Consider the following 20025-nt stretch of genomic DNA (forward strand, 5'->3'; position numbering starts at 1 on the left):
AGGTGGACAGACAGGCAGAGTGAGAGGTGGACAGACGGGCAGAGTGAGAGGTGGACAGACGGTAGAGAGTGAGAGGTGGACAGGCGGGCAGAGACAGAGATGGACTGAGACGGACGGACACTCGGACAGGTAGAGCGAGAGAAGTGGACAGACTGATGGACAGACAGACAGAGACCTACCAGGGTCTGTTGGTATCTCAGAGCCTTCCTTTGCGACGCATCTGCAGCCATTGACACGCTGTCACTGACCCAAAAATAACCCTGATGGCGGCTTCAGCATTTCCACCCGCACACTCTCAGCTAAACAAACACACACGTCAAGAGTGTACACACTTTCTTACATATGCATTCTAACATACACAGCAGTTCAGTGCACACACACACTTGAGATTGACACTTGTTCAGATCCAATCTCGTCTGGTTGATCCAGAGGCGGTGTTCCCTCCACCTGTCCTGTAAGACAGTCAACAGAAAGACGTCTGTACAGAGACTCCTGGTAGTGATATGAGGCAGAGACAGACGCAGCGCTTTCCTTTATTAGAACAGCAGACACCTAATCACACACACAGCAGGGCTCACGTTAACGACACCGATACTGGCATACAAGCCTCTTGTCCCCGTGAGCAGGCCAGCTAGACCCATGGGCCATTAGATCTTTGTTTTTGGATGGGGTGTTTTTGTTTGGACAGGCAGGGGTGAGGGTGATGCCACCCCCCACAGGGCTGCCCCTGCAACGTGAGGGAAGGTGCACATTAACACCCCCGTCATCAGCCAATGATGCAAGGCTATCCCTTCGAACCCTCACATGCTCCAAGCCCTCATTCCCCCTGCTGTCTCAACATACCTCTTCCCTATCAGCAATCTGTAATGGACTTCACTAGGCCAGATGTAGCAGTCAACATAACACACATTGCCATCTATCCCATCTGATATAATGGTTTTCAGTCTGGGTTGTAGGCGTGCATCTCAAAAGTCTGAAGTGGTTCTCACTCAATCATGTTTACTGATCTGAAATCACCCGTTTCCATTTCAGCCGGATGAGACAGCATGGCACATGGCCCACCTAAAGAGAGGGAGAGAGAGAATGGCCCGGCCCCACCAATCCCTTAACCCTTCTCTGCTTTGGAGACCACACACCACATTACAACCTAATCTCACTGCATGGTGGTGGCCAGAGAGAAATGTGTCACTCCGACCGCGGGCGAGTGTGTGATGTGTGTCAGGGAGAATGATTATGGACAGCTGGCTGAGGCACTACCTGATACACAGAGAACATTATCACAGTGGTAGTGGTCAGTGTGTGACTCACGACGCATATTGTGCAGTCATGAAACAGTCCTTACTCCAGGGTTGTGAGAGATACTATACCAGGACACTGAGGGGGACTGGATGTACACTGTGATATAAAGAAACAGCAACAAGGAGAGATCAAAATATAATATCATGCATAGTGTACATATGTACAGTGCTCTCTCATACACACACAGCGCATGTCAACACAACTCATAGAAAGTCAATTCATAGAAAAAAACAAAAGGTTGTTTATTTTCCTGAACATTTGGCAGTCTTTGTTTTAGACATAAATACAGTCATCATCTCCCCCCATCCCCAGCAGCTCCTTAGCTTATGGCAGTGAACCCCAGCCCTCAGTACTTCACTTTCAAGGGATAACCTACTTCACCACAAAATCTCAGAAAATTTACAATAACAAAAAATATGACTGTCATGACACCAGTTGTGTAGATGCTATATTGTACACATTTAGTTGAAACCGAACTAGAGTCTTCAAACCAAATGGAAAGCGTCTAACTAACATCTGGCACTTAGAATTTGGGGTGAACTGTCCATAGAATTAGAATACTAATTTAACAGGATCTCTATGGAAATGTATTTTTTTTAACATGAGCATTACATGCTGCCTCTGTGATTGGTTGGTCAACAGCTCAATTCATACTGTTCCTGTCATATCACTCCTCCCTACAACACTGTTAGAACCAAACACATTGCTGCTCATTCTGAGAAACATCAATATTGCTGCTCATACAGTTGAATGTGATGCATCGTCCTATGTAAATGATAAACCAAGTATTTAAGACAATACTTACCACAGCTTTCACATGGCACACATTGCTATGGAATATTGCATATAAAATCTAAAAGGAAAATACTGTAGCTGCTTTTAAACCAATCCATATGTTTAAACATCCATCTTGTGAACTGAAATCTTAATGGTCAAGGAAACGTTGACAGTAGGTAACTTAGGTCTCAAATTGACCAGAGATAACTAGCAGTTACGTAGAATTCTAATATAATTCATTGGTGTAACATGTAACTAATTTAAATAAACTGTTGACATCTTTCAACACATCTAAGTAAAAACAGTCTGGTTACCAATGTAGTTATAACATTAATTAACCTACGTGCCTTAACTTGTCTACATCTTTTATTTAACTAGGCAAGTCAGTTAAGAACAAATTCTTATTAACAATGACGGTCTACCCCGGCCAAAACCGAATGACGCTGAGCCAAATGTGCACTGCCCTATGGGACTCCCAATCACGTCCAGATGTGATACAGCCTGGATTCGAACCAGGGACTGTAGTGACGCCTCTTGCACTGAAATGCAGTGCCTTAGACTGTAACCCCCTCATGGAGGTAGAGAGATGGGAGGGGGAGGACAGTTGTTTGTGAGAGAAATGGTCCATTCTATTGAAATGGAATACAGTACACTTGTTGCCTCAATAACACATCAAATCATTGCTAACAAACCCTGAAACTCTCAATATCATATCTACTTGCCCCAGTATCCTTCAGTGGAAGACTCAGATTACTAGGAGGGTATTGAAATGCAGCTCCCTCCATGCTGCATCCCAGCCAATAACTCTACACCACCACCTGTCTGCCCATCAGATGGACACAGATACATACCTTCATTTGGTCAGGGGGGATTTCCTATTATAATGCTTATAAATGTTATGCATTTTATAATAAACATTTTTTTATACAAAAAGGAGACAAGGGCTTTACATTTCTTACAAAAAAAGAGCTTAAAAATGATTTGATACAAAATAAATGGATAAAAATAGATCTGCATACAAAATACATGTTTAAAAAAAGAATAATCTTCAAACACAAAAGTTGCTGTTTAGTAAGAAATTAAAAGCGATACATTTAAATATATTCTGGTGTGTTAGCAAGCTAAAATATTTTCCTGGAACATTTCAATCCCATTTCTAACTGCCACAGATACACATATAGCAAGCCTAGCTGATAGGTAGGTACACACATCAGCTGCATACCAGTCATGTATACTTCATGCCCATTACCAAGCACATAGATTTACAACAACTCGTTCCATTTTCCTTTCCAAGTTCATCTGTGAGAGGGAATTTGCACAGCAAATGTGAATGAATTAATCCTCTATGATTGTGTGTAACAGTATGTGTGTGTGTCAGTAGTGGGTGCGGTATGTGTGTGGTGCTGTAGGGGTGCAGAAATGTGTGCGTGTCAGTACTGAGGGTGGTACTTGGGGAACAGGTAGAGGTCTTTGCAGAGAGAGCTGGTGAATTCAGACATCTCCTTACAGCGATGGTGGGGGGTGCCAGGAGCATAGCCTTCTCTGTCTTTAATACAACCATTCACCTGAGGACAGAGGTTACAAAAGGTTACTTGCACTGAACTTGCTGATAACGACTTTATTGAGGGAAAATGTACTTACTATGATTGTGATATGTGGTGTGTGTTTGTGTTTACCTGCACCAGTATGTCTGATATGTGTGTGTCTCTGGCTCTGAAGCGGAGTGCTGAGTTGACCTCTTGGATGAACCAGGATCCTCTCTTGGTGTTCCTCATGGCTGCAGTACCTAGTAGGGCCCGACACATTACCCAGTAGGTCCCGACACATTACCCAGTAGGGGCCAACAGACACTACATTACCCAGTAGGGGCCAACAGACACTACATTACCCAGTAGGGGCCAACAGACACTACATTACCCAGTAACAGGCCAACAGACACTACATTACCCAGACACTACATTACCCAGGGGCCAACAGACACTACATTAGGTCCCCAGTATTACCCAGGGCCAGACACTACATTACCCAGGTCCCAACAGACACATTACCCAGACACTACATTACCCAGTAGGTCCCAACAGACACTATATTACCCAGGTCCCAACAGACACTACATTACCCAGTAGGTCCCAACAGACACTATATTACCCAGTAGGTCCCAACAGACACTACATTACCCAGTAGGTGCCAACAGACACTACATTACCCAGTAGGGGCCAACAGACACTACATTACCCAGTAGGTCCCAACAGACACTATATTACCCAGTAGGGTCCAACACACATACACAACAAAGAAACACACCACCAAATATTCCAACATTCACAACATAAACAAACAACACACATAAGCACACACACACACACACACACACCTTTGAGGGAGGCGAAGCCACAGATCATGTCAGAGCGCTGGGGCAGTTTGACTCTGAGCCTGCCTCTCTCCTCCATCTGCCTGGTGTCACCATCCCCCTCTCCCTCCCTCCCTGCATCCCTCTGTTCACAGCCAGGAGACTGGGTCCTCTCTGGCCCGTCTGGCTGCTCCACCCCACAGTCCATCTCCTCTGGAGGGAGACAGAGACAGAGAGAAGACGGGTTAGAAGAAGAGAACAGGGGAGGGAGTGTTGGGGAAAGGGAAGGAGGGAGAGTAAGGGCAGAGAGATTGCGTGTGTGCTCACCTCCTCTGCAGGCCTGGATGAAGAACATCTTGGGTTTATTCTGCAGTAGAGGACAGTGGGCGTTGTCAAACGCCTCAAACACCCAGTCCAACTGAGAGAGAGACAGAGATTCAATTAATATGATTATTATCATCAGAAACGGTTTCACTCTAAACTGAATGAGGTCACACACACCTCCAGCAGCTGTCCGTCTGTGCCGTAGATAGCCCCCTCTACTCCATGGGACAGCAGACACACCACACAGCTGGATACGGTCTGGTGCTGCTGCCGTCTGCCAAACTGCTCAATGCACTCCCGCATGCCCTGTCATAGAGAGAGATTAAACTATATTTTAATTACATTGCACTTTTAGAATTATTTTGGTACATTTTGTCACAAAGTGCAAGCGCCACTAGTTATACAGAGAGGAAGTATAGAGCTGTAAATTCACCCTTTGTTCTTTGCATTAAACATGGCATTGGAAAGACCAACGCTACAAACAGCTGTCTCTACTAGCTAACACCATGACTCTAATAGCAACAGGTCTATGTGAAGATCAAGGCAAACAAATGCCTGAGTGCCACTGATTGAAGCCAGTGGAGGATCCACCGATACAGTCCATGTTGGTTGAAGCACTGCTGTACCTTTGGCACCACTGTCTTGCTCTCTGTGTGTGTTACCTGAGCTGTGAGGTCTCTCCGGACGGTGACTATGTAGTCCAGCTCAGTGAACACCTTCCTGAGGACCTCCTCGTCCACCTCCCCTCCCTTCCTGGAGTCCAGGTCAGGAGCAGCACAGGGGTCAAAGGAGACGTTACTGATCACCAAGGCCAGGCCACGAGGACTGGACACCATACTATAGGACTGAAGGGGAGCGAACGGGAGAAAGAGAGGAGAGGGGGAAGAGAGAAAGTGTGAGGGGAGTAGAAAAAGGTGCAAAGGGAGGAAAGAATGCGAGAAGAAAGGGAGAAGAGAAAAGAGTGAGGGACAAGAGACAAAAATGCAGCGTGAGAAAATGACATGGTTACCTGAAGGAAAATAATGTGCTTATGTTGCTGCTGTTCTCAGTAGTGTTTGTTGTGGTTTCTGTCCCTGTACTTAAATGACAGTTTTCCACCCCAGTGGAGCTCAGTGATGAATCATCCTCAACCTGAGCAGGTTTACAGAGACTTCAACACATGGGCTGGGGGAATTCTCCCCATGTCTCTTTCCTGTCAAACTGACTGTGGTCTAGACAAACACTGTCTTCTACGGACCAGTGGGACTCGCCTGGTACTGTCTAAACTCTGTCTATACTGCAGAGGTCTAATAGCTGTCTGTTTAGAGTGGAGACACTACAACAGCTGTTACAGGTTGAGGTGGTTGAATAGGAAGATCTGCTCTCCTGCTCCCTAGAAATACCTTGGGGAACAATGCAGCTAAACAGCATCTGGAAACACATTCTGGACACAGGAAGTACATGCATGTGTTCGTTGCAAAGGTGCACGTTGCAGTGGCTGCTGCCTTGAAACTAACTGCCCTAGGGGACTGCATATAGTTGCATTGTAACAGTTGTATTTGCAGTGACAAATATGAGAACCAAAAATATACAGCAGTTAACAACATTAATGGTCTCAGGTAAGAGATACCAGACAGAGACTGTGTTGTACCTGTTGGCAGTGACATGGTACAGACATTGATTTACTGGTTTGTATTAACAGTGAGCGTTGTACCTGTTGGCAGTGACATGGTACAGACATTGATTTACTGGTTTGTATTAACAGTGAGCGTTGTACCTGTTGGCAGTGACATGGTACAGACAGTGATTTACTGGTTTGTATTAACAGTGAGCGTTGTACCTGTTGGCAGTGACATGGTACAGACAGTGATTTACTGGTTTGTATTAACAGTGAGCGCTGTACCTGTTGGCAGTGACATGGTACAGACAGTGATTTACTGGTTTGTATTAACAGTGAGCGTTGTACCTGTTGGCAGTGACATGGTACAGACAGTGATTTACTGGTTTGTATTAACAGTGAGCGTTGTACCTGTTGGCAGTGACATGGTACAGACAGTGATTTACTGGTTTGTATTAACAGTGAGCGTTGTACCTGTTGGCAGTGACATGGTACAGACAGTGATTTACTGGTTTGTATTAACAGTGAGCGCTGTACCTGTTGGCAGTGACATGGTACAGACAGTGATTTACTGGTTTGTATTAACAGTGAGCGTTGTACCTGTTGGCAGTGACATGGTACAGACAGTGATTTACTGGTTTGTATTAACAGTGAGCATTGTACCTGTTGGCACTGACATGGTACAGACAGTGATTTACTGGTTTGTATTAACAGTGGCGTTGTACCTGTTGGCAGTGACATGGTACAGACAGTGATTTACTGGTTTGTATTAACAGTGAGCGTTGTACCTGTTGGCAGTGACATGGTACAGACAGTGATTTACTGGTTTGTATTAACAGTGAGCGCTGTACCTGTTGGCAGTGACATGGTACAGACAGTGATTTACTGGTTTGTATTAACAGTGAGCGTTGTACCTGTTGGCAGTGACATGGTACAGACAGTGATTTACTGGTTTGTATTAACAGTGAGCGTTGTACCTGTTGGCAGTGTTTTAGGTAAAAGTCTGGTGTACAGGGAAGAACAGAGCTGGTGATGGGACTGTCTGCATCCAGACACATCTCCATTGACTCTGAAACACATATTAGGATGACATTACACCCTGCATGTATTTCATTCCATAAAATACACCAGTGGAGACAAACAATTACAATAATGTCCATCAGAGCAGGTTTCCAGTCAAGGTCACGTTTCTGCCTTGAAAGGGAAGCTGTTAGCAACATATAATGGTGTTGTAACAACCTTTGTACTACAGCTATGTGAGCAAGTCACACGGGCGTGGTGCCTGCAGGTGGCTGGGCAGTGGCACTCCATACCAAGGCTACAGCACACTGCTTCCACACTGATCAAATTATACAACTGGACTCAACATTTTCATTTACAGTTTTATTGGATTTATTAAAAATAGCTTCTTTTTTAAATAAAAGACTGAGTTACAAGCCAACAAACAGAATGATTACATTTATTAATTTTTCTCTCCAAACAACCACACAAACAACCCCTCCCATGATCTCCTAGGAAACATGCAAATATTGTGAATGAAACAGTTGTAAAGCTGTGATCTTGAATGCACCCAGCTCAGATGACTGCTCTACTCACCTTGTGTTCTGGATCTCTTGGTTGGAACAATCCCCTCCTGGGTGGGTAGTGGGAGGGGAGATTCCACATATCTCTGAAGGACAAAGGAAAAGGAGAATTTAACCATGTTTAATTTACCTTCGACGGCAATACAATCTGAACATTTATAGGTAAAACCAGTTCATTCCTGATTTTTTTCCTCATCTGCAGTGTGAATAGCAAAACATTCAGAGGAGGCTTGGGTTGGGAGTGATGGCTGACTCTCACCTCTCTCCCAATCTACATCTCTCCTCCTCTTTTCTTATTCCCCTCTTTCTCCCCATCCCCCCCTTTCTTCCTGTTACAGCAGTCTGTAGCTTGGGTTGGGAGTGTTGTGGTCACCTCTTTCTCTAGTGACTATCTGGGGACTCTGGGGGGGGACAGTCTGTAGTAGGGTTGAATGGCAGGAACCCGGTTTCCGAGATTTACCGTCCAAAACCACTCCTCTTTCCCAGGATAAATAACTGCGAGAAACCGGTAAATTATTTATATGAACAGCATGGAATGAAATGGAACTGTTAAAATGATATGCAATGTCCAAATCTGGCTTCTCTACGGCCGCTGATTGATGAATCAATGCTCAGGGTGGGGACAGACAGCCCATCTCAGTATGGAGCGCAATTCACAGTGCATGTAGGAGGACCTACTGTATTGGCATTTTATTAGGATCCCCATTAGCTGTTGCAAAAGCAGCAGCTACTCTTCCTGTATCATCTCACCATGGTAACGTGTTTTCTTGTGACAGGTAGGCCTACATTGACTGCAGCATAGCCTATGCTACAGTAATACAAAGACAGAATGATCTGGCTTTCAGGGGTCACCTTTTTTTAAATTGTATTTATTGTAAAGAGTTTTAAAAACAGCCTATCACTCAAATAGCTTTTTCTTTAAATCAGTGCACACACACTATCTCCATCAACACCATTCAAGTTGCATCCAAAATAGATAATCCTGTTCTAAATTGACATAGGTAGGCTAGAAAATCTATATAAAAAATATATTGCTTCCCTCTTCGAATAGTCTATTGGTGTAAGAAATGCTAAAAAGATGGTCTAGCTTTTCCTGCATGGGACTCAGAGCTAAGGACGTTTTGGAGGCCAGCGGAGCACAGGCGCTTGCGTAAGAGACAGAGGCTATAAGTTAGATGCTTATTATGCATAATTAGCTAAATATAAGGCCAATAATGTATTACCTTCTAATAATGTATTACCTTGTATTATATTTAGCTAATTAATGCAATATATTTTTTGCTGAATGTTAAATACAGCAGCCAACAGAACTCACGGGTACTTTGAAAGAACAGTGAATGCGTGCGATGGCGGCAGGCTATAGCAATTATTTATTCAGACCCATAACTATTCAATCTTCATGAAAAGAAGCCTTCTGCATCGAATTCTAGCCATATATTTTTTTATTTCACCTTTATTTAACCAGGTAGGCCAGTTGAGAACAAGTTCTCATTTACAACTGCAACCTGGCCAAGAATAAAGCAATGCTGTTTGATACATACAACAACACAGAGTTACACATGGAGTAAACAAACATACAGTCAATAATACAGTAGAAAAAAATCTATATACAGTGTGTGCATTTTAAGTAAGCATTTCACCTGTTGTATTCAGCGCACGTGACAAATAAACTTTGATTTGATTTGCAAATGAGGTAAGATAAGGAAGGAAATAAACAGGCCATGGTGGCAAAGTAATTACAAAATACCAATTAAACACTGGAGTGAGTGATGTGCAGAAGACAAATGTGCAAGTAGAGATACTGGGGTGCAATGGAGCAAGATAAATAAATACAGGATGGGGATGAGGTAGTTGGATGGGCTATATTACAGATGGGCTATGTACAGGTGCAGTGATCTGTAAGCTGCTCTGACAGCTGGTGCTTAAAGTTAGTGAGGGAGATATGAGTCTCCAGCTTCAGTTATTTTTGCAGTTTAGTCCAGTCATTGGCAGCAGAGAACTGGAAGGAAAGGCAGCCAAAGGAGGAATTGGCTTTGGGGGTGTCTAGTGAGATATACCGTCTGGAGCACGTGCTACGTGTGGGTGCTGCTATGGTGACCAGCGAGCTGAGATAAGGCGGGGCTTTACCTAGCAGAGACTTGTAGATGACCTGGAGCCAGTGGGTTTGGCGATGAGTATGAAGCAAGGGCCAGCCAACAAGAGCGTACAGGTCGCAGTGGTGGGTAGTATATGGGGCTTTGGTGACAAAACGGATGGCACTGTGATAGACTGCATCCAATTTGTTGAGAAGAGTGTTGGAGTCTATTTCGTAAATGAGATCGCCGAAGTCAAGAATCGGTAGGATGGTCAGTTTTATGAGGGTATGTTTGGCAGCATGAGTGAAGGAAGCTTTGTTGCGGAATAGGAAGCCAATTCTAGAATTCATTTTGGATTGGAGATTCTTAATGTGAGTCTGGAAGGAGAGTTTACAGTCTAACCATACACCTAGGTATTTGTAGTTGTCCACATATTCTAAGTCAGAACCGTCCAGAGTAGTGATGCTGGACGGGCGGGCAGCGATCGGTTGAAGAACATGCATTTAGTTTTACTTGCATTTAAGAGCAGTTGGAGGCAACGTAAGGAGAGTTGTATGGCATTGAAGCTCGTCTGGAGGTTAGTTAACAGTGTCCAAAGAAGGGCCAGAAGTATACAGAATCTATGTAGAGGTGGATCAGAGAATCACCAGCAGCAAGAGCGACATAATTGATGTAGGGCTCATAAAATGTATCGGACTCAGGTAGCATTAGGTTTGAATTTTCATTACATATTTATATGCTTTATAATGCTTTTGAATGACACTTTCAGTTTTGGCGGGAAACACAGGTTTACCCATGAGAAAAGTTGTTTTATTCTTGGGATGGAACATTTGTAAAATACCAGGAAAATATTCTAACTTAGTATGTAGCTTGGGCTAGGTGTTGGGTAGCGCTCACCTCTTTCTCTTCATCCCCCTCTTCCTCACTGTCTTTGACTGGGGTCTTTGTGAATGGTGAATAGCGGTCTGAAGCTTGGATTGGGTATTTTGTGGAACTCACCCCCTCAGCCCTGTCTTTCACCCTAGCTGTCTGGGGACACTGAGTAAGGGGTGCCGTTTGAGGCTTAGGTTGGTTGTGGCACTCACCCCTCTCTCTCTCCATGTCTACCCTCTCCCCTTTCTATCTTTGTCCTTCTGCTCGTCTGTCAAGATCAACATCTGATTATTGTGCTGGTTGTGGTGTGGCTCTCAGTGCCCACTCACCTGTCTCTCTCCGTCCCTCTCTGGTGACTCTGTGAGCAGGGCACATAGGTGCTGCTGCTCTGTGTCTCTCAGTGCTGAGCAGAAGCTGCTGAAGGCTCTGGGACCACGCTTGGGGAGCAGGGACAGCAGACGCCAGATCCGCTTGTGGGAGGTCGGCTCCGCCTGGGGAACAACGGATATCAACAGATTAGAAAGAAAAAATAGAACGTGGAATACATGTTAATTTACCCCAGGGTTTCCAAAACTGGGTCCTGACCCAGGTGCACATTTAGTTTTTGCCATAGCACTACATGATTCAAATAACCAACTCATCATCAAGCTTGGGGGGGGCATGCACACAGGGGGCAAGGAGGAGTTTCAAGGACCAAGTATGGGAAACCCTGATCCACAATAACATTCACATTTGGTTACGTAATTGAAGTTAATGACATACATCAACAATAAGACATTTGGGCCATGAATGCATGCATTTTTTGGACGTTGATAAGGGTCATAAGTCACCTGACCTGGTAGTAGTATCGAGCTACACAATTGAACACAACATACCAGGATGCTTTCTGCCATGCTGTCGGTGAGAATGTCGTCTGTCTGCAGCGACTGAATGAACAGTTCGTCCACCACCATCTCTTTGCAGAGAGTCACAGCGTATTTCCGAAGCCCCCTTCTGTCTCGTTCCAGCATACCGCATTCCCCCAACATTCTGCTACGAGACAAGACACAGGAAAACGCTTAATTTACTGTCAACTTACATTCTTCTTGCAAAACCGTGGCGCGGTATATAGGCCTAGCTTCTCAACAACAACGTATTAAAGTTACTCATTGGCATTGTATCGAGCTATTATAATAGCTCAACATACCTTGTTTTCTAAATCGGAGTGGTAAGGATGCTGAATACGTTTTTCTGTAAGATAACTAACATTATACTAGCTAGCTATAGTAGCTGTCTGGATGAATACGAGAAAGTAATTGGTAGTTATATCTCCTATTCTTTCCAAAGTCCGGTAACACTCAGCAGCAGATACTTACAAAGGCTGTCAGGTAACGTTAGCCAACTGTCTCCAGCTAACGCGTTAGCTAGCTAATAATTAATGTGTGAAGGAAAAGTTGACATCACCTTGACGTTCGAACAATACTAACTTGTAAGCTATAGCATAGCTACCTGTTTTTATGCAAAGAAATTTGTTCAAAATGTAAGCAAGTGTCAATCAGTTTCGTTGCATTTTTCAAAACAATGTACATTTACCTTTAGATATGCAACTGCAAATAGCTAAGTTAACGTTACATCGGCATGCTAACGTTGGGTTTTTTTTTTTGTGGATTTCAAACATTCAGAACACCTTCAATGCGTTCATCTGCTCCCAACCCATATGTCCTAAAACTAGATAGCGAATTTTGCTAACTGTATTTGAAATTATTTCGCACAAATTAACAACATAACTTACCCAAGTAAACCAACTTCCGCGCCTCTGCAATGTGTGAAAATGGTAGCGGGAGTGGTCTAAATTCATTGTGTTGGATTACAGCCAATGACAGTTCGGAGGATTTGGATTGACGTTTTCCTGGTCGAATACGAGTCAGCTTTCCCAGGGCGAGGTTGGAAACATATTAAGCAAATTAATTTTGAATTTGAATCGGTTGTTACAGTAAATAATCAACCAATTGATAAGAATATCATGGAAGACTGACATAAACAGCTACCTAATTTTTAGATGAAGTAGAGAGGATGGCATGTCCTTTGTAGGAAATAAGAGATGGGATTCAAGAATGAACTGGAAACAGCTCACATCTGTCCACAAGGAATTTTTGATTGTGAGAAATCCATATTTGCCCAACTGCTGTTGATTGATGTGAAAAATGATTCTTAAAATGCCACGACATAATTGACCTTATTGCACAAATGGAGCCTAATATGTTGTATTTATAGATACAGTATGAACATACAGTGCATTCGGAAAGTATTCAGACTTTTTCCACATTTTTTTACGTTGCAGCCTTCTTCTAAAATTGATTAAATACATTTTTCCTCATTGATCTACACACAATACCTCACAATGACAAAGCGGAAACAGGTTTTTCAACATTTTTGCACATTTTATTTACATAAGTATACAGACCCTTTGCTATGAGACTTGAAATTGAGCTCAGGTGCATACTGTTTCAATTGATCATCCTTGAGATGTTTCTACAATTTGATTGAAGTCCATCTGTGGTAAATTCAATTGATTTGACGTGATTTGGAAAGGTGCACACCTGTCTATATAAAGTCCCACAGTTGACAGTGCATGTCAGAACAAAAACCAAGCCATAAAGTCAAAGGAATTGTCTGTTGAGATCCGAGACAGGATTGTTGAGGCACAGACATGGGGAAGGGTACAAAAAAAAATCTGCAGCATTGAAGGTCCCAACGAACACAGTGGCCTCCATCATTCTTAAACTGAAGTTTGGAACCACCAAGACTCTTCCAGACAGAGCTCCAGAGTTCCTCTGTGGAGATGTGAGAACCTTCCAGAAGGACAGCCATCTCTGCAGCACTCCACCAATCAGGCCTTTATGGTAGTGGCCAGATGAAAGCCACTCCTCAGTAAGGCACATGACAGCCTGCTTGGAGTTTGCCAAACGGCACCCGAAGGACTCTGACCATGAGAAACAAGATTCTCTGGTCTGATGAAACGAAGATTGAACTCTTTGGACGGAATGCCAAGTATCATATCTGGAGTAAACCTGGCACCATCCCTACGGTGAAGCACTGTGGTGGCAGCATAATGCTGTGGGGATGTTTTTCAGTGGCAGGGACTGGGAGACTAGTCAGCATCGAGGGAAAGATGAACAGAGCAACAACTACCTTAAGCACACAGCCAGGAGTGGCTTCGGGGCAAGTCTCTGACTGTCCTTAAATGGCCCAGCCAGAGCCCGAACTTGAACCCAATCAAACATCTCTGGAAAGACCCAAAAATAGCTGTTCAGCAACGCTCCCCATCCAACCTGACAGAGCTTCAGAGGATCTGCAGAGAAGAATGGGAGAAACTCCCCAAATAGAGGTGTGCCAAGCTTGAAGCGTCATACCCAATAAGACTTGAGGCTGTAATTACTGCCTACGGTGCTTCAACAAAGTACTGAGTAAAGGGTCTGAATACTTATGTAAATGTGATATGTCTAAAAACCAGTTTTTTTGCTTCGCCATTATGGGGTATTGTGTGTAGATTGATGAGGGATAATGTAATCAATTTTAGAACAAGGCTGTAACATTACAAAATGTGGAAAAAGTCATAGGACAGTTTTCAGACCCCAAGGCAATGTATATGGATCTGTGCCATTTACTTTGAACTGGACTGTGATGCATTTATACAAGACCTGGCCGTCCCTCTAAACTTTCAGCTCATACAAGGAGAAGACTGATCAGAGATGCAGCCAAGAGGATCACCTGACTGCAGAGAGAGCACAAATCTGGCCTTTTGGAAGAGTGGCATTACACACAGGTGGATTGTATTTATCATCATTAGTCATTTAGGTCAACATTGGATCATTCAGAGATCCTCACTACAGGAACTTCTGGAGAGAGTTTGCTGCACTGAAAGTCACAAAAAAAAAGTTTGAAATATCCAATAAATGTCGTTCCACTTCATGATTGTGTCCCACTTGTTGTTGATTCTTCACAAAAAATACAGTTTTATATCTTTATGTTTGAAGCCTGAAATGTGGCAAAAGGTCGCAAAGTTCAAGGGGGACGAATACTTTCGCAAGGCACTGTACTTCTAAAACAGTGACATAACTTTTGGAAAATCATAGAAGCAACTGGTATTGCCTATTTGTTAATAAATAGCTGCACAAGTAGGGCTGGCACAATAAACATATAGTCAGCCGTATAACTGACAATTCTAGACAAAAAATTCTACAATTATGGCTAGTCATGAACTACAAACTCTAATAGTTCTAATCGTTTTAGCTAATACATTTTGTATATAGTAGATATATTTTCAGGTATAGGCTTATACTTTACCCAATAGCAGTTTAAATTTTTTACATGAAGAGCGTAAAATTAGTATTTATTTTAGGAGCAGAGTGCACTTAGCTTATAAATTAACTAGAGACAATGTCCAAGATGGATGCCCGTTGTTTTCAACATAAACTACTCACTTTCGCATGGTCATTGCTAGATGGGATAGAGTTTATCAAATTGATGTCAAAAGTTGATTATTTTTTTCATTTTAGCTAACCCTAACCTTTTTCCCAAATCTAACCTAATTCTCCAAACCTGCTACATTTATTATTCGAGCCTACGGTGTAAGTTCTCCTAACCTGCTATGAAAAGTCCTTTCTGACAAACTAACCATCTAAACCTGTGTTTATTGCCCTCTTTTTAGATTCGGTTTATCAGAGCAGATAACACCTGCACACTAGCACAGCTCAGTGCTATCCAAAATCCTTGTGACGTCCCTACCCCATTGAAGTTGACATTTCTGAAATGTAACATGGTTAACATGGATAATTAACAATTAACAGCCAAAGCATTGCTTCCACTGTCTTGATGGCCTTCCTCCCTGTGGTGCCTAGTAGTCATAATGCCCTGTAGAAGGGTTGACCTTCGAACCTTCTGCATCCCACTTCGACAGACTCAGAACTTGCTCTTTGGTACTGCTCCACCAGGTCCTCGTACTTCGGCCTATTTTCTTTCATTTGCCTCCTCAATGCGGTCCTCCCAAGGGACAATGAGCTCCATTAAGATGACCTGCTTGGATGTTTCAGAAAGCAGCACCTCTGGCCTCAGTGTTGTTGCTGTGATGATGTCAAGAAACTTGAACTGTTTTCCCAGGTTGACTTTCAGCTCCCAGTCTTGAGCTGTTGCGAAAAGGTAGCTGGTGTTGGCTTTTCCCCGGCTCTGATGATTGCAATTGCCTACTTCACTTGTCGGGGGCGCTTGCAGTGGCTGATCCCACTGAAGATGGTTTCCACAGAGGCTTTAAACACCAGGTTGTGGCACCAGCGGTAGTGACCCTTGCCTAGGGCTTTTGAGCAGCAGTTGAAGATGGATGTACTCCTCTCTTTAGGCAGAGAGCATGATTGTGAATCGATCCTTGCCCCAGCAGAACAGGTTAGATGGGCTTGGTAGGATATTGTAGATTATACCCTGATGAAGACAGCTGGGCCGTTTATTAAATTATTGCATCTGAGCTCCTAGAGTCTGCGGCTCTCCTTTTCTTTTTCAGGACATCGTAGACATCGTAGAACTTGATGCGATGGGGCTCGGCCTTCCACAGCTCGGACCATGTGCTTTCCACCATTTTCTCCCATCTTGTTGCCTTATTGCCGCATTCCTATCATCCTGCTGGCTCCCTCCTCCTCGACTGTTGCTCACACTTCCTCCGCAACCAGCTTTCGCCTGTCTTTCCCCTGTGCCTGGTCATAGTGTGGTGTTGCAATGCTACCAAGGTCAGCTCTTCCCGGAGTTACCTTACCCACCAGCACACTGTGCCATAGCCGTGACTCAGCCTGCTCTACTGCATCCTGAGCCCTCACCTTCCTTCCTGTCCTCACCTCTATACCTGCCTAGGATACTTTTGGGTTGCTTGAATCCCTGTATTGCAGCACCTCCCTTGTACGAGTTACAATGAATTCCTCATTCAGGCTGCAGATGGGTAGCTTCAGTTTGTTCTTGTGAATGTACAGGGCAATGCTGCTCAGGCTTCAAGATAATCCCAGCCATTTGCAGAGGTAGCTACTGAACCTTCTTTCAAAGCACTTAACTGTAGAAATCGGGACCTTGTAAACCAGGAGGGGTCAGAGCATCCGTGGGAGGACACCATGTTGGTATATCCAGGCCTTGAACTTGCCAGGTAAACCTGACATGTCCACTGTAGCCAACCACACTCCCAGCTCCTGGTTGGATGTCTTGATGGATGCTGTATCCCTCAGGCTGCTGTCAAACTTGAAGTTCAAGTGGCAAGCTTCCCCAACCCCTGCACAATCCATCTACTCCCTGGGATGGATGTTGTTGTCACAGTCAGGTCGTCCATGAACACTCTGTTGTCGCATGCCAGACTTGGTCAGCAGGCCTCAACATTCCACCGCTGACATGGCAAGGGCGAACAGGATCACTGAAATGGTGCAGCCTGTGATGATTCCATTCCCAGGCCTGTGCCATTCTAATATTGTGGACGCAAAGGTGACTCTCAAACTGAAACTGTTGTAGTAATTCAGTATGAGATCCCTGATCTTGTCTTGTATGTAGGGTATGAAGCCTTTGGCATTTGTGAGGTCTAGCCACAGTACAACAAGGTATCTTCTGTTCTCCCGGGCTTCCCTGATTATCTGCTTGACCACACCTGTGTGCTCCAGTCATCCTGGCACCTCCAGGATCCCTTCTTTCTGAACTGATGTAGGAGTTCTTCAGGATGTCGTCTGTCAGAAGGCTGGCCCCAATGCTGAATAATATATTTCCTTTAACACTGAGCAGTGAGATGGTTCTGAAATGGTTGATGTTCTTTGAGTTCTCCTCCTTCAGAATCCATACTCCTTCTGCACATCTCCACTGTTGAGAGACTTAGCCCCTCCTCCAGGTCACCTTCAGGATGCTCTTGCCCTCTTGACAACTTCATGTACATCCTTCCAGCAGGGCTCCTTCTTGTTTAACTCTGTGGTTGGTACTGGTAGATTTATCAAAGCCTTGCATTGCTCCAGATCTTTCTCTCTGATTGCGTTGCTGTACGTGCTGCAGAGATGGTTGTTGATCTCATCTTTGGAGCAGGTAAGGTGACCACTGTGCGTCTGACCTAGCAGCTGTTCGGTGAATCCAAAGAGATTTGCTAAAAGGCAGCCCGCTTCCTTTCCCTCTTTTTCCTGTGCCTTCTATGCCACTCAGCTCTCTGAAAGGCCCTGAGGATGTTCCGTAGTTCTGACAAGGCTGGTCTTTCTTCTTCACTCGCCTCCTTGAACTGTTCTTAACTCCTGCCTTATCTGGTGCATCTTTGCCGCTCTATGCCCAGTTGGTTAACCAAGCTGTCTATAACCTGAAGGAGTATTCTCCTTTTGACAGCTCTCAGCTCTCACTAATTGACGTTGGCCTACTGTTTACTATACACCACTTTATTCCTGTACATATCTACGTCAATTAACTCGTACCCCTGCACATCGACTCGGTACTGGTAAAAAAAAGTTAGTATTCGTCATTACTTTTATTATTCACATGTGAAACTGCAATTCAGTTGAACACATTTTATGTGAAAAGGTGGTGTTAACATGTGATCTTAAAATGTAATACATGTGAACATATGGTTTCACGTTAAAAAAATTCAGCTCAACATGTGAAAACAGCTATTTCATATGTGAAAATGCAAATATGAAATTTTTTTTGTAAGGTCGATTCTTAGATGAGCTTCACAACAGCTCACTGATACGGATGATTCTGCAAGGTTACCATGCGTTGTGTTTGATCTCTAGGAAGCAGCTCCTTGAAATCAATAAGAATGTCGCCATTATGGAACCAGTTGTGAATTTTGGTTCAAATAAATATTTGTGGTGGATAAACAGAACTAGATTGAGCAAATTCAGACTTCTTCCCTTCCATGTTCATGAATACAATTACATGTATAATATGTTCCTGGTACATTTTGTTTATCAGTCAAACTGGGGAAATATCATTCAGCATGCCAACTGAAGGGTTTTCATATAGAATATAGTAATCTGTTCATCCAACATAGCTAAAACTTAATACCACAAACGCTATCTCCATTTGAGAATCTTGAGTTTCATTGATTGGAGAGCCCGGCTCTATAGTAATTGGGGCTCCTATGGAGATCCTTAGGAGATCCTTTGTCTGGATAGGACAAAAAATGTGACATGTCACTCCCTATGCAAATGAGGTGTAAGATTTCAAACCCTGCATCTCAGCTCCTTGCAGAGAGCGCCAACTGAGTTGGGAGACTCAGCTGTTTTGCTGAGTTTAAAGCAATTGACGTTGCACTGTTCACAGAACGTTCTGTACACAAAAATTTAGGTCATTCGGAACCAGTCCAGAACTGCTACTAGTCCCCTAAATAAGGGACTTTACATCAGCGGTTAACAATGTACCCTACTAACAACCAACTTCCACACCTCTGCGGCGTGGGAGTAGTGGGACTGATAGAAGTTTTGGATTATAGCCAATGACAGTTCAGGGAATTTTGATTGACGTTTTGCTGGGCAAACACATTTTTGGTTTCTCATACACTTAAAATGTTTTGATTATTGCTTGAATAGTCGCAAATATTATATTTGTTTGTGATCTTTAAAAAACATATTTTGGATGTAGCAGTTGTTGGCTAGAATGTGAAAATCCAATCATAATCCCTAAGTAATGTGAAATTGGGCAGCAGGTAGTTGAGCATTGGGCCAGTAACCGAAAGGTTGCTGGTTTCTAATCCCCAAGTCGGCTAAGTGACAAATCTGTCAATGTGCCCTTGAGCAAGGTACTTAACCCTAATTGCTCCAGGGTCGCAGTCAATAATTGCTGATCCATGGCTGTGACCCCACTCTCCGAGGTTGTCTCAGGGGGAGAGGGATATGCAAAAAACAAATGTCCAATTCACAAATGTGTATAATACACACTTGAACATGTGTGAAATAGGACAAATGTAAGCACCTAATTATTATTATTATTATTATTATAAATCTACTCATAAGCAACATGTAAATGGAGGCTTTCTTAGCTGACCGTCTATGAGAACTTCCAATATGGCGCGCATCACCCCCCTGCGGAAATGTTTGCAAACACAGAAAAGGGTCTTTTGATTGATATGAAAAATCTTCCTTGATAACAAAGATTTGTTTAAATACTACCAATGCC

General features: G+C 43.5%; 2 protein-coding genes across 5 annotated transcripts in view; both read right to left on the bottom strand.

Annotated features, from left to right (window-relative positions):
• Positions 1–663, bottom strand: part of clcn1b (chloride channel, voltage-sensitive 1b) — a 52390-nt gene extending 51727 nt beyond the window's left edge. The window contains exon 1 of the mRNA XM_024425751.2: positions 180–663. Coding sequence (XP_024281519.2) covers positions 180–230 — 51 coding nt within the window. The 5' untranslated portion in view covers positions 231–663. The remainder of the gene's footprint in view (positions 1–179) is intronic.
• Positions 664–1516: 853 nt separating this feature from the next.
• LOC112253770 (caspase-2-like) lies at positions 1517–12753 on the bottom strand. 4 transcript variants are annotated; one of them, XM_042305002.1, is made up of 11 exons: positions 12650–12753; positions 11754–11910; positions 11208–11369; positions 7944–8016; positions 7325–7416; positions 5413–5595; positions 4928–5056; positions 4754–4844; positions 4451–4639; positions 3753–3862; positions 1517–3641 (listed from the first exon to the last, which is right to left on the bottom strand). In XM_042305002.1, exons 2-11 carry the CDS (start codon positions 11904–11906, stop codon positions 3507–3509), a joined length of 1317 nt encoding a protein of 438 aa, XP_042160936.1. In that variant the 5' UTR covers positions 11907–11910; positions 12650–12753; the 3' UTR covers positions 1517–3506. The 4 variants fall into 4 exon arrangements, with proteins under 4 accessions (XP_042160936.1, XP_042160937.1, XP_042160939.1 ...); XM_042305003.1 differs by having other exon boundaries at positions 11754–11907; positions 12650–12741; XM_042305005.1 differs by lacking the exon at positions 12650–12753 and adding an exon at positions 12451–12623 and having other exon boundaries at positions 11754–11907.
• Between the last annotated feature and the right edge of the window lie 7272 nt (positions 12754–20025).

Source organism: Oncorhynchus tshawytscha, linkage group LG23 (assembly GCF_018296145.1).
Source record: "Oncorhynchus tshawytscha isolate Ot180627B linkage group LG23, Otsh_v2.0, whole genome shotgun sequence".
NCBI lineage: Eukaryota > Metazoa > Chordata > Actinopteri > Salmoniformes > Salmonidae > Oncorhynchus > Oncorhynchus tshawytscha.